The 17,728-nt window shown below is 43.9% G+C and overlaps 2 protein-coding genes across 11 annotated transcripts in view; one reads left to right on the plus strand and one right to left on the minus strand.

Moving 5' to 3' along the window:
- The first annotated feature begins 861 nt into the window (after positions 1–861).
- On the plus strand, positions 862–8,832 carry LOC118221942 (sialic acid-binding Ig-like lectin 12). Of its 2 annotated transcripts, XM_035407397.1 has the most exons (9): positions 867–973; positions 1,654–2,013; positions 2,696–2,725; positions 3,152–3,415; positions 4,061–4,459; positions 5,142–5,171; positions 5,535–5,804; positions 7,905–8,001; positions 8,450–8,832. In XM_035407397.1, the coding sequence occupies exons 1-9, from the start codon at positions 931–933 to the stop codon at positions 8,565–8,567; spliced, it is 1,611 nt and encodes a 536-aa protein (XP_035263288.1). In that variant the 5' UTR covers positions 867–930; the 3' UTR covers positions 8,568–8,832. The 2 variants fall into 2 exon arrangements, with proteins under 2 accessions (XP_035263299.1, XP_035263288.1); XM_035407408.1 differs by lacking the exon at positions 8,450–8,832 and having other exon boundaries at positions 862–973; positions 5,535–5,747; positions 7,905–7,982.
- A 4,840-nt stretch (positions 8,833–13,672) lies between these two features.
- Positions 13,673–17,728, minus strand: part of LOC118208736 (myelin-associated glycoprotein-like) — a 34,002-nt gene continuing 29,946 nt past the window's right edge. For 5 of the 9 annotated variants that reach the window (XM_035383664.1, XM_035383669.1, XM_035383667.1 and 2 more), the window contains exons 11-13: positions 15,736–15,838; positions 15,047–15,103; positions 13,803–13,961 (exon numbers count right to left, since the gene is read on the minus strand). In XM_035383664.1, coding sequence (XP_035239555.1) covers positions 13,803–13,961; positions 15,047–15,103; positions 15,736–15,838 — 319 coding nt within the window. Of the gene's footprint in view, positions 13,962–15,046; positions 15,104–15,735; positions 15,839–17,728 lie in introns of all 9 variants that reach the window. The other 4 variants (XM_035383679.1, XM_035383668.1, XM_035383687.1 and 1 more) reach the window with 4 other exon arrangements.

Consider the following 17,728-nt stretch of genomic DNA (forward strand, 5'->3'; position numbering starts at 1 on the left):
AGCAGTTGTTGCATTGAATGAACTGTTGCAACTACTTTTGTCACACTTTTCCAGATGCTTTACAGTGATGTTTGGGGAGCTCACCTCAGCCACCACCAATGTGTAGCACCCAGCTGGGTGATGCACAGCAGCCATTTTGCAGCCAGAAGGCTCACCACGCATCAGCTGAGGTGGAGAGGGAGAGAACAATTTTTTTTGTTAGCCCCAATTAAATCAGGGGATGATTAGGAGGCAGGTTGAGAGAGCCAATTTGGAAGGTTAGCCACCGGGGAACCCCCTACTCTTTGCGATGAGGGATCTTTAGTGAGCACAGTGAAAGACAGACAGCTGAAAGACAGCTTCTCCTACAGCACAGTGTCCCCATCACTGCACTGGGTCACTACACTGGGGCATTGGGGTTTATTTCACCTGAGGGAAGATGGGGTCCCTGCTGGCCCGACAACACCACAACTTCCAGCAGCAACTTTGTTTTCTCAGGGGGTCTCCCAAGCCCACGTTTGCTAAGCTTCAGCCATTCGGCAAGAGCAGGGCACATGGGGGTGTGGCTGTGCGGCCAGGGGCATCGTAGCGGGGGGGAAAAGTGGGACTGACTACCCAGGGCCCGAATGGGGGGAGGGCCCTCGAAAAAAGCCTGGAATGATGCGTGAGAGACATGGATCAAAAGCGGAAGGGGGCCCACAGAGACTTGCTTATGTATAGGGCCCAGAATTTTGTGCTACACCCCTGTGTGGGACGATTGCAGTACTGTAAATTCTTCTGGCGCGAAGCGGGATTCTGCAGAATGTCCCGGCGCTGCTGCTGTCAAAAGCCTGCTGACGGATGACAGAAACCGCAAGAAAAAGGGGAACCTGGGAAGTTGTGAAATGGCCGCCTTATTTTCCCACGAGCCGCTCGTCTCCCATCATTGTTCATTCGCCGCTTGCTGAGAAGATGAAGGACGCGGTCTGCCTGTTCCTGTTAGTATCTGCGACGGGTACGTGAAAAAGACTTCGACATTTACTGATGTTTTGAAAAGCAGCTCTGTTACCAAATGGCTGTTGTTTTATGATAACAGTATTTATTTATTTTTTTGTTATTAATTATTATTTTATTTATTGTTTTTTTTTTTTTTTTTTTTTTGCTGTTATGCACCTCATACCTGGAAGTGCATTCTAAACCATATCAGAGTAACAGCTGATACACTCTTTTAAAGCAGACTTACCTGTGTTCATGGGTCTTTGGATTTCGATTTCTAAACCATATCAGAGTAACAGCTGATACATTCTTTTAAAGCAGACTTACCTGTGTTCATGGGTCTTTGGATTTCGATTTCTAAACCATATCAGAGTAACAGCTGATACACTCTTTTAAAGCAGACTTACCTGTGTTCATGGGTCTTTGGATTTCGATTTTTTAATAATAATAATTATTATTATTATTATTATTATTATTATTATTATTATTATTATTACACCAGATATTTTTAATCCAATCTGGATGTGTTCATTAATAGTGCTAAAGAAGCTAGCTTGTTAAAGCTAGCATGGAAAATTGGGCTACATCCTTGCATTACTCTGTCTTGGTGGTGGGCGGGGGGGGGGGGGTGGGTGAGTTCTTCTGAACTATTGCAAAACTGGACTCTTCTTCTATCTTTATTTTCCTCCATTGCCTCAGCGGTTGTGCTGTCTGCGGCTCTGGAAATATCTGTGCCGTCCGTCGTGACGGGGGAGGAGGGGCTCCCCCTCAACATTCCCTGCAACTTCACCCCCCCGCCTCGGACAGACGGCCGACGCCTGGTCGGGACGTGGAGGAAAGAGGGGCTCATCGTCGTGCACTTCTCCATGGCCCAGAGCATTCCCGGGGCGCGCTACGACGGGCGCCTGGGGCGCTGGAGGGATTTCGCCTCCGGAGGGTGCTCGCTGGTGATCAGAGTCGCGCGAACGGAGGACAGCGGGGAGTACACCATCGCCGTGCAGGAGGACGGGCCAGAGCCTCGGCGGACGCGCACAGCATCGGTGGCGGTCCGAGTGACCGGTAAGCTTGTGTCTGATTTTTCGGTTGGGCGGGCCGTCGGAACCCTCAAATTTAGCATCATTTCGAAAAGTGAGAAGTAAGAGGAAAAACGATTTGTTGTTTCTCGGTTTTATTGTGTAACGTAGAATCAGCTCTTCTGGCTTTCTTGTGCGGGAACTAATGATGCAATGACACAAAACTGGCCACAAACAGCTGAGTAGCTAATTGTCCAGTTATTTTTGCTCGGCTAAAATGGGGCTGTGATACCTACATGGATAACCTGATATGGATGTACTGTACATGCCCTCAAATTAAAGCTGGCAGTTTGCCCTTTGAGCTCAAATTCATTGTTTAATTCAAATCTAATGTGCTGGAGTACAGAAGCCAAAACAACAAAAATTGTGTCACTGTCCCAATACACTTGCATTTAACTATGCCATGGAACCTGTAATGCGAACGTAACTTCAGCACCAATACAAAGGCTTGCTTACATACAGTGTAAGCTGTACGTATAATGGAAAAGTAAAATGTATGTGTCTACTTCCTATTTCCCCATGAAGCTAAATTTTTTGAGCGAAGTCATCCGCAGTGTTAACTCACCTCATTGGGGTTCCTGGGCCTATGTTATGATTTTAGGGCGAAAAGAAAACCAGCGCACCCTGTGGCCCTCTAAAACAAACTGTTTTTGAACCTTGCTTTGCAGCACGGCCCGGGCCAGGAAGCATCCAGCATGGTGAGGCCCTCACTCCGAGCCGTGCGTTTGGCATCAGTTCACATCTTCTGTCATATTGTGTATTCATGCAGTCACAGCCTTTGTGACGGTGACAGGTTTTCAGTTCCGTGGCTTGGTGGCCTGTGGTGTACACGTTTCACACATTAATCCAGACATTGAAGCTAAACGTTTCATATATTTAGCTTAATGTGTCATGTATTTAGGTAAATATTTTATACATTTAGGTAAATGTTTTATACATTTAGGTAAATGTTTTATACATTTAGGTAAATGTTTTATACATTTAGGTAAATGTTTCATATGTTTAGTTAAATTTTCAGCTAAATGTAAGTAATCCTTGTTTGGTGATACTGCACCCATGTAACCCATGAGATTTGAACTCGCACGCCCAGCGTCCCTGACTGTTTTTGAACCCTTGCTTTGCAGCCTGGCAGAAGCCAAAGCTCTCCCTGACCCCAGAGAGCGTTCGGGAAGGCGAGGCTCTCACTCTGACCTGCGCTGTGGAGAGCCACGCCCGGGGGAAGCTTTCCCTGCACAAGCTCGGAGAGCCCCGCCCGCTGAAGGAAGGGCTCGCTGCCCAGCTCACGCTCACCCTGCCCAATGTCAGCAGAGAGGATTCTGGGGAGTACAGCTGTGTGTTCCAGCATGACAAGAACACAGGCACATCAACCATTCAGGTTTCGGTCATGCGTAAGTCCTGGCCTTTTCTACTGGGTTAAAAGGTTATTCTTTTTTTCACGTACTTTATTTATTTTTTTCCCCCCGTCTAAATTTCCCATTCAGAAAACATTACCTTTACACTTTCATTTTATTGTTTGTAAACAATCAGTCTTTGTACTACTTTTTAAAAAGAGAAAAGTGGTCCCTTTTTTCTTTCTTCTGCGCGTGTGTATGCACGGGGGTTGCCAGATCTATAACAAGACATGGACCGGATGGATGCTGTTGTAACCAATCCTAGACTGTTGGGGGGGGGTGGGGGGTGGGGGGCGGAGTGGCGGCTATGCATGCTGTTGGGACCAGTCACAGGTGTTTGGAGGGGGGGGGGGGGTTATACATGCTGTTGGAACCAGGCGCAGGTATTTGGAGCGGGGGCGGGGGTTATGTATGCTGTTGGAACCAGTCGGAAGTGTTTGGGGGGGTCGGGGGGGGGGGCATTGTGGGGGAGTTATGCATGCTGTCGGTAGGTGTTGTCAGAACCTGTACGATTCATTTGAAAACTGGACATTCTGGCAACCCTGGCATGCACCTGCAGTGCTTTGGCATCAGTTCAGAGTTCTTCTGATCTATTGCAAAACTGGACTCTTCTTCTATCTTTATTTTCCTCCATTGCCTCAGCGGTTGTGCTGTCTGCAGCTTTGGAAATATCTGTGCCGTCCGTCGTGACGGGGGAGGAGGGGCTCCCCCTCAACATCCCCTGCAACTTCACCCCCCCGCCTCGGACAGACGGCCGACGCCTGGTCGGGACGTGGAGGAAAGAGGGGCTCATCGTCGTGCACTTCTCCATGGGCCAGAGCATTCCCGGGGCGCGCTACGACGGGCGCCTGGGGCGCTGGAGGGATTTCTCCTCGGGACAGTGCTCGCTGGCGATCAGAGCCGCGCGAACGGAGGACAGCGGGGAGTACACCATCGCCGTGCAGGCCGCGCGAACGGAGGAAAGCGAGGAGTACACCGGTGCCGAGGACGGGCCAGAGCCTCGGCGGACGCGCACAGCATCGGTGGCGGTCCGAGTGACCGGTAAGCTTGTGTCTGATTTTTCGGTTGGGCGGGCCGTCGGAACCCTCAAATTTAGCATCATTTCGAAAAGTGAGAAGTAAGAGGAAAAACGATTCGTTGTTTCTCGGTTTTATTGTGTAACGTAGAATCAGCTCTTCTGGCTTTCTTGTGCAGGAACTAATGATGCAATGACACAAAACTGGCCACAAACAGCTGAGTAGCTAATTGTCCAGTTATTTTTGCTCGGCTAAAATGGGGCTGTGATACCTACATGGATAACCTGATATGGATGTACTGTACATGCCCTCAAATTAAAGCTGGCAGTTTGCCCTTTGGGCTCAAATTCATTGTTTAATTCAAATCTAATGTGCTGGAGTACAGAAGCCAAAACAACAAAAATTGTGTCACTGTCCCAATACACTTGCATTTAACTATGCCATGGAACCTGTAATGCGAACGTAACCTCAGCACCAATACAAAGGCTTGCTTACATACAGTGTAAGCTGTACGTATAATGGAAAAGTAAAATGTATGTGTCTACTTCCTATTTCCCCATGAAGCTAAATTTTTTGAGCGAAGTCATCCGCAGTGTTAACTCACCTCATTGGGGTTCCTGGGCCTATGTTATGATTTTAGGGCGAAAAGAAAACCAGCGCACCCTGTGGCCCTCTAAAACAAACTGTTTTTGAACCTTGCTTTGCAGCACGGCCCGGGCCAGGAAGCATCCAGCATGGTGAGGCCCTCACTCCGAGCCGTGCGTTTGGCATCAGTTCACATCTTCTGCCATATTGTGTATTCATGCAGTCACAGCCTTTGTGACGGTGACAGGTTTTCAGTTCCGTGGCTTGGTGGCCTGTGGTGTACACGTTTCACACATTAATCCAGACATTGAAGCTAAACGTTTCATATATTTAGCTTAATGTGTCATGTATTTAGGTAAATGTTTTATACATTTAGGTAAATGTTTCATATGTTTAGTTAAATTTTCAGCTAAATGTAAGTAATCCTTGTTTGGTGATACTGCACCCATGTCACCCATGAGATTTGAACTCGCACGCCCAGTGTCCCTGACTGTTTTTGAACCCTTGCTTTGCAGCCTGGCAGAAGCCAAAGCTCTCCCTGACCCCAGAGAGCGTTCGGGAAGGCGAGGCTCTCACTCTGACCTGCGCTGTGGAGAGCCACTCCCGGGGGAAGCTTTCCCTGCGCAAGCTCGGAGAGCCCCGCCCGCTGAAGGAAGGGCTCGCTGCCCAGCTCACGCTCACGCTCACCCTGCCCAATGTCAGCAGAGGGGATTCTGGGGAGTACAGCTGTGAGTTCCAGCATGGCAAGAACACAGGCACATCAACCATTCAGGTTTCGGTCATGCGTAAGTCCTGGCCTTTTCTACTGGGTTAAAAAGTTATTCTTTTTCACGTACTTTTTTTTTTTTTTTTCCCCGTCTAAATTTCGCATTCAGAAAACATTACCTTTACACTTTCATTTTATTGTTTGTAAACAAGCAGTCTTTGTACTACTTTTTAAAAAGAGAAAAGTGGTCCCTTTTTTCTTTCTTCTGCGCGTGTGTATGCACGGGGGTTGCCAGATCTATAACAAGACATGGACTGGATGGATGCTGTCGTAACCAATCCTAGACTGGTGGGGGGGGGTGGCGGCTATGCATGCTGTTGGGACCAGTCACAGGTGTTTGGAGGGGGGTGCGGGGGGGGGGGGGGGGTTATACATGCTGTTGGAACCAGGCGCAGGTTTTTGGAGTGGGGGCGGGGGGTTATGTATGCTGTTGAAACCAGTCGCAGGTGTTCGGGGGGGGGGGGGGTTTGTGGGGGGGTTATGCATGCTGTCGGTAGGTGTTGTCAGAACCTGTACGATTCATTTGAAAACTGGACATTCTGGCAACCCTGGCATGCACCTGCAGTGCTTTGGCATCAGTTCAGATCTTCTGTCATATTTGTGGATTCACGCAGCCACAGCCTTTGTGACAGTGACAGGTTTTCAGTTCCTTGTCCTGGTGGGCTGCGGTGTACATGTTTCACACATTAATCCAGACATTGAAGCTGAACGTTTCATATATTTAGCTAAATGCATTATATATTTAGCTGAATGTTTCATATATTTAGCTAAATGTTTTATATAAGTGCGCGAGCCGAAACCACATGGGCGAGGCCGGAGGGCTGCTGTGGCCGGGCAGCAGGGGGGGGGGGGGGGGGGGGGGGGGGGGGGGGCCTAGAGGTACAGTAAGAGCGGGAAAAACAAATTTGAACAGAATTTTTAAAATTACATTACATTACATTTATTCAGTAGACGCTTTTATCCAAAGCGATGGACAAAAAGTGCAAATCATGGTCATTTGAACAATTACATAAGACAGGTTTGATAAGGCACAATACTAATTTCGTACTAGCCAAGAACACAGTCCAGTTCACGCAGTGAACATTATTCTGACCTGGCTTATGCCGAGCCAAACTAGGGAGAAGAACAAGCTATAATATTAGGACAAATGCAAATTACAAAAAGTGCTGGAATGGGGGTGCATGTGACATACATGAAAGGTACATTAAAAATAATTTTTTTTAACCAATCAAATTTAAAACTGCGAAAATAGCGCGCAAAATAGTGTGCAGTATGACAGAATAAGTGTGATGTGGCTATGTGGTGTGTATCGTTTTGGAAAAAATCTATTTACTTTCTTAACGTTTTAATGTGAACTGCATATTCTTTGCTCAGAAACATTGTTTTATGGAATGCATTTTTTGCACTGCAAAAAAATCTAACAATAATACAATCATTCAATAATTCAAAGTGTTTTAGTCTTGTATTTCTATGACTTTTTTTTTTTTTGCTAAATATAACAAAAATATTCCCAATGAGGTTAGGCATTTTTACTCATTTCAAGATTGGTCAATGGGGTAAGACAAAAGCAAGCTAGTATTTTCTAATTGAGAGAAAGAAATAAGATTTTTCTGTCTCATTACAAGACAAAAACACTTAGTCACTTAAGATAGCCTTTTTTTGTAGTGTAATATGGAAACTGTCCATTTCCATCTTATCAGCTTTCTCAGTTTTGATTGGATCTGAGCCCAACTGGTCACGCCAGATATTCAGCTCCTGTGTTCCTTCCATCTCCTCCACTTCTTAAGCACAGGTGGTTCCAGCTGTTCTGGTGCTGTTTTACAGCACAGGAACCTGGCCATGCCCCTTAATGCATTTTCAGAAGATGCATCACATTTTTAATCTTTAACCTTCCCCTCTACATCTCCTCCTGCTTCCAGTTGGTCAGTTCCAGGGTTATATTATCATTTACATAATATAGAGCCGAAGGACTGAACCTCCATTGCCGGTGTTGCCATTGGCCACACCTCTCTAATGAATATTCATAAGGTGCACCAGCGTGAAAGGTTTCAGCTCCAATGGCAAGGAAATAGACAGCAGTAAGAATCCTCTGCTGATTTCTTTTTTTGTGTGTCTGTAGAAACGTTCAACAAACGCAACCTGGGGATCATCGTGGGAGTGTCCTTGAGCATTGCCATCATCTTCCTCCTCTGTTGCATCTACATGGTACATAAGAGGTAGGTGCAGCGAAATGTGCGGCGCTCAATTAACTCAGACCATTTTGCTCTCATTTCAATCTCTCCGAGTAAGCACATTGTGAATCGAATTAGCACTGATAATTACCATATATGAAGTGCACCCTTGAAAAGGTTAAACCTACTCTGGTACATATAATGGGTTTTTTTTTTTTAATCAATATATTTCTTTCTCCTTTTGTACATTCTTTCCAAACATGCTCTGTTACATTATTGAGTAATATGTATATGCATCATAAATGTATATCCAAAGCAAAATGTGTTCCACACATTTTGCTGTGTATATGCATTGATGATGCATATATACATATATATATATATAAATCAGTAATGTTATAGAGCATGTTTTGCAAATAGAATAAATTAACCTGTGCGTTCGTTCGTTCTGTAGCGTATGTAAATGTAAAACCGCTGCTGTTTAATTCTTCAGGTTAAAAGGAAAGAAACAGAAACAAGAAAGAGAAGTGAACGATCCTTACACCACACTGGACCACAAAACAATGTCCCCTGATTATGACATCATAAGGAGGATGACGGCAAACTCATAAGAGTCTTGACCAGAGGCTGTATGCCGCCCACACTATCTTTGTGATTTCTGCTTACTTTGTTTTAGGTTCTGTCGTGGCACAGTTTGATTATTTTGCGAATATTAAAGGGTGTCCCTATTCCTTCCCTTTAAGCAATGTTAGTTGTCACTTTATCACTCATTATTAAGTTATTTTTTTCATTATTTATTACTTCGGTCATCTGGCACTTTAACTGTGCAGGTTTATAATGTTGTCTATAATAAAAGACTCAAAAAATAAGAATAAACACTTTCTCATAGTTGGGTCATAATTTCATCAGAGCCTTCAATTGAGTAGAAGAGTAGAAAACGTCAAATTCATTGATATTATTAATTTCTGCATATTTGTGTCCTGAACTTGATTATTGCATTCTATTTGCTTTCGTTTCATATATGTGGCATTGTTTGCTTGCTTCTTGTGTTTTATTTTATCATCCTGTTTTTCTCTCTGAAAATCAGCACAAATGAGTACAAATCGTTAGCCTGGCAGGACTGTAGCGGAGACAGAGACACTGGTGGTGTTCAGCCCCATGCTCAATGTAGCACTAGGTACTCTCCGGTGGTGAGTGCTATAATATCCTTTGATTGCTAGGGGTAAATGGTTGATGCTAGGTTGCTGGTCGTTCATTTAACACGCAGTCTCATCTACAAAACACCCCCCACCCTTGACATAATGGACAATACTGTCTATCTTGGCATTCATAAAAATACTCTTTCACCACTAAAAAATCATATTCCGTCATAGCAACAAGATAAACCCGACAATAGCCCTAAGATATACCTATACAGCAGTGAAAACGCTGCTCACTGAATAACGAAATATTTTTTTTAAATGATACCACGTCATTCTACAGTCAATATCTGGGACTAAATATTGAATAAATATACAACCTTACTGGTGGTTTTACGTGTAGAGATGAGACTGCGTGGTCATATATTGTCTTGGACAATCCGTTCGGGAAATACAGGCGCGTTTGTGACACCTGGGTATCTTCCAAAATAGCTGTGCGTAATACCACACCTGTTGTTTACGGCGTCGTCGCCCTTTTTAGTACAGTCTGGCTTGATTGACAATTCATTTATTCAGTAGGTGAGAGTATAAGCTTTCTAACGATGTATAACATGTCTAATTCTGCTTTTGGAATAGCGTCTTTAAAAGAGAAGCGAATAGAACAATATCATTTATTTACTGTCTCTGTCTTCATCTACTGAACATAGAGGAGATTTCATCATTGCTATGTAAGTATTACTTCTAAAAATACTTCGGTTATATACGTTATTTTTGAAATTGAGAGTCTTTAAATAGGTTTGTGGTATTATATAATGTGGATATTTCACACTGTGATGTAAGCGTTAGTTAGGGCTGTAGTGTTTGTGAAGCATGCAACAGTGATGACGTAAGAGTTGGAACATTGCAAAAACGTGGTGGACAGTTGAAAATTGTTTTCATGTTGTCCCATCCCCATACAGGAAAACATACGAGAGCACAGAGTATAGAAATACATACAAGAGTTAATTATTGCACATTTAGGTACTGTACCGCATTGTGTGACAATATTTTTGCATTATTTTTTAATCTGATAGCAATGTTTCATCTTAAACCTTCATAAGGGGCTCATTTATATGCTTTATAGTGAACAAAAAGCATTTTATTCAATTTTGGAGAGATTTTGGATATGTTTCTGGACCCCTAGATATTTCAGACAACTGTACTAACTGAAAGCTTGTAATTCCCATTTGAAAATTATGCAACAGTGATTTTCTTGAGTCAAAACAGTTGATTTGTAGTGAAATATGTGAATATGTAGTGATTTAAAGCAATGCATAATTTAGACACTTTGGATAGATTTGGAAACACTGGGTACACTGCTTAGTTTTTGCTTCATACATCTATAGTAGTTCTACATATCCACCCTTAGATTTTATGAACTTGTGGTCAAGACGTTTTTGATCTAGCACATGTATAGTTTAACCTGCTGTATATGTGCAATCTCTCAGTATTTCATTGCAAACTTAAAAAGTGAAAATCAAATTAATAACAGCAACAGTAATAATATACACATATTCTGTTAGAATATGCTGGTGTGTTTGTATGTGAGTTAAATATTTCATGTGGATTACAGAATGTATCGAATGCATTTAAAGTGCATGTACATTGGAACCGGAAGATTAAACAATTGTTAATCATGAGAACAAATACTTGTTATTCAAGTCACAAAGTGCATACCTCTGTAAGTGTGTGTGGCGAAATATCTGTCATTTATTGAAATTGAAAATTATATAATAGTTATTGTTAAACTAACTGGTGACACATAAGTGTGACCTAGGCTGGGATTGGTTGTTTTAGAGGGAAAATACATCATGGTAGAGGGAGATCTGATTGAATAAAAAAGGATGTAAAACGTAATTCGGTGAGCTCTCTGTGTGTCTTTATGGTACTGGAGACCTCCCATAGGCCTATGTGAAATAAAAAGATAAGAAGAAAATAAAAGAGTATTAGTAGAAATCATAGTTTCTAGTCTTTCTTCTTACATCGCCGACTCATCCATCGAACCTAAGAGGAGGTTTTCCTCCACAAAATTTATGCTGGTGGTTCCCATTTTGAGTAACTATGGTGCTTCTACTCAGTTTCAAAAATACGTACATGGGCATCTATGATTATGCATGAGTTTAAAGTAACGTTTAAAAAAAAATTAAAAACCACAAGGGACCAGTGGATTTTGGAAAAAGAAAATGTGTTATTTACCAATACAGAAACTCATTGACACTTTCAGATTAATACATTACAGGAATCATATGTACAGATAGGCCTACAGGCCCAGTAATTCACACACAAAACACAACAAGATCAGAGCTGTGGTTTGTCTGACATCAAAGATTCCATTGTGTTAACAAAAAAACACAGACAGCAAGTTCCCTAGTATCTCACTTATTTGTTTTGCTTTGAATCTTCTAGATTAGTCTTTTTGAAAAAAAAAAATTTTTTTTCTTTTTTCTTAAGCCCAGACAAAATGTGAAATCAAAGATGGTGAGCAGCGATACAGCATACAGACTTCAGGCAAAACGATGCTAATTTGCAGATTTCTGATTTTTATATTACTTTGTCAATGAAGAAGCAAGAAACGGGCACATTTATAAGGGTTATGGTCACCACACCGTCGCGTACATACATCTCAGCTTTACAGCACACCACATGGGAAAAAACATTAGAACTGACAAAAATGCATCTCCGCGTTTTGTTTTCGAGTCTATAAATAATTAAAACACAGAGAATCATTCTATGAATTTTTAAATAAAGGAAAAAATGTTACAAATGTATGTATACGCTTATATTTTCAAGGTTCATGTTCCAAATTAAGCAGTAGATTAAAGGAAGGGAATTTTATGGAACGCATTGGAAGATTGGCATTTTTAACACTGATAACATTGTGCAAGGTATTTACATGGATACATGATATCTCTTTACCCTCTCAATGTACTGCTTATTAATGCTTTACAAACTGTTGTTGGAAATATTTATTAGTGCAATAACAGAGCATCATGTTAGAAGAATGTATAAAGTGATTTTACAGATCACAGATATGGCTGAAGTATTCCTTTTGAAGATTTGTGTAACCTAAATATATTCTATGCAAGGTTAAAATATCTAATGTTATCTTATTACACATTGCCCAAAATTGTAAAACACCTCATGGCAACAGTTAATTAGCATCGGTTATGTTTTTAAAACCATTTTAAAGCCTATTTATAAGATGCACCTTTGGATAAAGGGATAACCAGGCATATACACTTTACACTATTTGCTACCAGCTTTCAGGTACTCCTAAAGTGGAAGAATCAGATATTTTTGAGTGTACACATTGTCTGGATGAAATGCGCTTTGCTTTGTTGCTAGTAATAAATACACTAAGGAGGTGTTCCAGGTTTTCCCTGAATCTGAGGCAGGTGAAACTATCTCCCAAAAGTGGGATAAGAGACAGGAAAACCAGTAATTTATACTAAAAACGATTCATTTAATGAAAAAAATGTTTTTAGTTTCTTTTGAGAGACAGAGAGAGAGAGATTTGAACCACACACAGCAGGGGCTAGGAGTTCAGTGAGGGGTAACTTACAAACATATTTTCATGTGTGTAAAAGTAAATGTGAGCAACTACACTCATAGAAATGTCTGCCCACGGACGTGAAGGGAGAATGGAGCAGAGGTGTTTTTAAACTGAAGAGTCGCGTTCACCCTGACCAATCAGCACTCCGCAGTCCTGGCCAATTAGAGCATGACCGCTCCTTCCAGAGATCAACTGCCCTTTACCAAGCAAAAGCTCCCCCCCTCCCCAACATCACACGCACTCCAAAATGCCATCCATCAGCCGTCCCGTCTACACCGATCCGCACACACCACCCACCCGTGGGGAAACCACGGCCTCTTACGAGATCACGCGGGCAAACGGGCAGGGGGTGCAGAGGTGACCCTGTCCCACAGAGGGAGGGTGTGCTCGGGGTGGGGAAAAACCTGACACATCTTTTTTGTGGGGTGGGGAGAGAACGGGAGGTGAGGTGAGGTGGGGTGGGGTGGGGTGGGGTGGGGCGTGCCTCTTGAACCAAGATGGGACATATGATGTGTAAGTGAAGGACATTGTCACCCCCTGGGTCTCTGACGCTGCAGCTAACGCCGGACACAGGGGGCATCGAGGGCAGGAAGCCAGATCCTGAGTGGGAGGGGCAAAGGGCGGAGCTAAAGACAGTGGAGCGATGGGACGGGACGGTACAGGATGGGACGGGACGGACGCACACGCTAAGAGAGGTGTGAGAAGCGGAAACGGGCAGCCTCAGTCTGGGGTTCGACCCCAGGCGAAGAACCGGACGCCTTAGCAACCGGACGCCTTAGCAACCGCACAGCATCGGGCAGGACAACCAGGAGGACCAGCATCTGAGGCTTTTAGACTGTCCAGTGGGATCGCTGCCCCCTGGTGGACGGCTTTTAGACGGCCAGTGCGCTCACTATAACAAAGAGAATGACTGGAGGAAGGACACAGCGTTGCAAATTGGACGTAAAGGGCAGGGTGGGATTTTTGTTGAGGGGGGCGGGGCTGGGTGGGGGTGGGGGGAGAGGCGTGGTCAGGGAGCGGGAAGGGGGACTAAAGGAGAGGCAGGAGAAAGGGCTGGAGGAGGCGGGGCCTCCTGTGTCACAGACGGGACGGGGGCGTCAGGGGAGCAGTGGGATTCATTTGGCCTTGATCTCGGTGTAGTCGCTGCCGTCGTCCCCCTGCGCTGACGCCCCGTCCCGCGGCCGCACCCCCATGAACTCCAGGGCGGCGTAGTTCAGCTCCTGCCTCTCCAGCGCCGCCATGGCACTCACCGGCTGGTAGTCGCCGTCTTCTCCCTGGGGGGGGGGGAGGGGGTGGAAAGCAGAGCGTCAGGAAGACACACACGGGCGGGGCATGGGGTGGGGGCAGGGCACTAGGGTGGGGGTGGGGGTGGGGGCAGGGCACTAGGGTGGGAGTGGGGGCGGGGGGGTTTGGTTTAGAGCAGTGGTTCCCAAACTGAGGGTCATGACCCCACTGATAGGGCCATGGGAGGGGCTAAGACTAGGTATGAGATGATACATAAACAAAAAAAACAGTATATACTAAACCTTCACTAACATTCAGATCGACCTAAACACTGCACCTGCTGCATGAACTGCACAAGCTTCAATGCTCAGGTGCAACGCACAGTGTGGAAGGTGTACAGGTACATTGTACGATGTGAAATGTGTACAGGTACAGTGTACAGTGTGGAAGGTGTACAGGTACAGTGTATAGTGTGAAATGTGTACAGGTAGAGTGTACAGTGTGAAAGGTAAATTTCACACTGAAGTCAGAGGGTATTTTTTACACAGCTTTTAATGTGTGGGACAGCCGACCAGGTCGTGTATTAGAAGTTTCGTTCTTCAGAATAAAAGCCCTTGAGATGTACCCTCTCATTTTCGATGTGGAGGTGAAAAATACAGCAGACTGAGACCCTCAGGGTAGGATGCTCTCGCGGCTGTAGACAAATGACAAGCCTATACTCTACATGCTGAATGGTCTGTTATTTATAAATCCATATTTTGAAATACATCACGCTTGATTTTACTAAGGGGATGAGGTCGCAGCAAACGCATTCGCTCACTATGTCGGTCTTGGGCTGTGGGAGATTGGGAATCACTGATAAGGAGGGTGTGAAGGAGTTTGGAATAAACTCATCAGTGAGCAGTGAAATGGGACAGCCTATAGAAACAGAAAACTGTTTGTTAGCGGCAGCGCAGAAAAGGAAACAAAAAGAAACGATGGTTCAGTAGATAGCGAGGTGGCGCGAATGCACACGATGGCGAAGCAAGCGGATGTCCGGTGTGGAAAGTGCCGAGGCCTGCTCTGGTCGTGCCCGGCGGGGGGGGTGAATCGGGGCGTGGACGCGACGCGGTTGCCGTGGTGACACGAGCCTTACCGTGGAGCTCTCCTCTAGGATCGAGCTAAACTTTGACCCCAAAAGCTCGGTCTTTAGCTGTGCGGAATCGAGGAGGGGAGAGAGAAACAGAGAGACACAAACGCACAGGAGCGATGACACAGGAGAAAACACGTTTGGAAAAATAAATAAAATAAAAAACGGCAAGGAAAAGGCAGGTTGCTATGCCAACATAAGAGGCGTTAGAGGGAGAATAGGATTGGGGGGGGGCGGGGGGGGGCATTGCGTTTCTCTTATATCTCCACAGTGTCAGACTATAATTAGACAGCAGTCACTAAATGCAGCACATTTGCGATCTATACGGCTATTCATTTCCTCTAAACGATACGTTGGTCTGGATTAAATCGACATTTGTGAAACTTACAATTCACGCTACAGGTGTTACTTTCGAAAATAAAGTTTGCTGGGTTAATTTAAGGCGATCGCCAAACTGTGTTTAGTGAGGAAAAAAATGACATCCGCCTGGCTTTCATTTTCACGTCAAATCACTAACAAATGCTTGAATTGAATCCAGGCCAGTGACAACCATGAAATAAAACAGAAGAAAACAAAAGAAAAATTAAAAAAAAAAATGTTTTAGCATAGCAGACTGCTTTCATTTCAGATTGTGGGCTGTCAAATTATATTTCTATTCATCTTTTTCATTTTTTTTGGTTATTGTCATTTCTCACCACTTTCTTCCTCAGACTCTGTTTGTCCTTCTTGACTGCACTGTAGAACAGGGAGGGGTTCTCCAGCTTAGAACCCAGGTCCTGCCCCGGGATTCCATTCTCTCTGGGGGGGGGGGGGACGGAGTCACATGATCAGCCTCCCCCCATCCGGCCACTAACGGCCACAGATTCTACAGAGCGACCAGATCCCCAGCTCATCTGCATTCTCAACACAGCCGAACGTTCCCTGTCCCAACTGCTGAAGCCGAAACATTCCATTTTTATTAAACTCATGAATATTCATGAGTGGGGGTGGGTGGGGGGGGGGAGGGGAGGAGGAGGGGGGTGTGTTCCAAGTGAAGGCTTTTTGTGAATATTCATGCAGTGTAATACAGAGCCTCAACCTCAAATCAGCTGGAATTTCAAAACAGAATTTAGAGATGACGGACAGGATGCAGGAGCTGCCCATCTGGTTAGTCTAAAGAATCTGTGCTGACACCAGGATGTATTCCTTCAGACTGGCCAATCAGGTACCAAACGAGTCGATCTCCTTTACCTGCACATGTAAACTAGGAAGTGAAAAACCGCTCAATTCAGTGGTCATTGAGAATGGGCCCTAGTACTGTTTCCGTGGCGTTAGGTGTCGAAACAAAGCCTTTTCTGATTCGTAAACACCAGTCACATTCCCGTGTTGTTCAGATGACTCATGTAAAGTAAACAGGAAAGTAAACATAGGCCAACAACCTGTTCGTCGGATGCACGAGGCAGGCAGGATAAGCCTGCTCATTCGTGAATGAATACAAAAATCTGTGGTTTTTTCCTCCTGGATTTAAATTAATTTGATGTATTCCCTGTTGTTTTGAATCACATTTGCTCAGAAATGCCTGCAGAAATGTGTTTGTGGTGATCACACTCATATCGAGACTTTCAATTAAGCTGCTAATAAAAGGTGTCTGCTTAAAATGTGAAATATATGAATTAATGCTGAAATAAATGCCAATGTGTCTGAATTAAGGCAAATCTGCTAAGAAGAGTGGGCTAAAATTCCTCCACAGTGATGTGAAAGACATTATAGGAAGTGTTTGGTTGCAATCTTTGCTGCTAATGGTGGTGCAACCAAAGTGGCATAGTGTGCTTGTAGAAACTTTGTGGTATTTCACTCTGGTGGTGAGGTTTAATGTGAGTGAGGTTTGGATTCAATGGGGCTGGCTGTGTTCAATCAGCTGAATCAATAAATTCAATAAATTATCAATATAATTAATCGATTGATTGAGTAACTAAGGGGGCAATTGCTTTTTCACAAGGATGATATGGGCGTTAGATAACATAACATGACAAATATGCAATAATAGAGGAAATAAGGAAGGGGTCAGATACTTTTTTCACAACACTGTATATACCACAAAGAATTGAAAGAGGTTCCTAACAACCAACGCTAAAATTAATTGTGGTTCCGAAATTTCTTGATCTGACCGCTTAAATCCAGTTTTTACCAGAGAAATGAAAGTGAAGTGAGTCGCCAGCAGCCAATGAGAATCACCCAGATTTTTTTTTAAAACAAGCACCAGCAGGCTACGTCGCCATGGTAACCGATATGGACACGTGAGACCTGAGTAATCCTGTAAACAGGAGCCATACTAATGACTCATCGCCTCATAGCTTCCTTAATATTTTAGTGTAAACTAGGCAGTCACATATATATAGAGGGCTCCAGAATTATTGGCACCCTTGATAAATATGCAAAAAAAAGGCTTGAAAAAAATTCTAAACTAAAAAATAATACAGTTATTTTTTATTTTTTAGATTTTGATGTATGCTTGGTGTCATTGTCCTGCTGGACAATCTACCTATGACCAAGTCTTAGCTTCTTAGCAGAGACAACCACATTTTCTGCCAAAATTTCATGGTACTTTGTTGAATTCATTGTGCTATTGATCTAAAATAATGTCCCGGGACCACTGCCAGTAAAACATCTCCAAAATATCAATGACCCACCTCCATATTTGACCGTAGG

This window comes from Anguilla anguilla, chromosome 1, assembly GCF_013347855.1.
Source record: "Anguilla anguilla isolate fAngAng1 chromosome 1, fAngAng1.pri, whole genome shotgun sequence".
In the NCBI taxonomy this organism is placed as follows: Eukaryota; Metazoa; Chordata; class Actinopteri; order Anguilliformes; family Anguillidae; genus Anguilla; species Anguilla anguilla.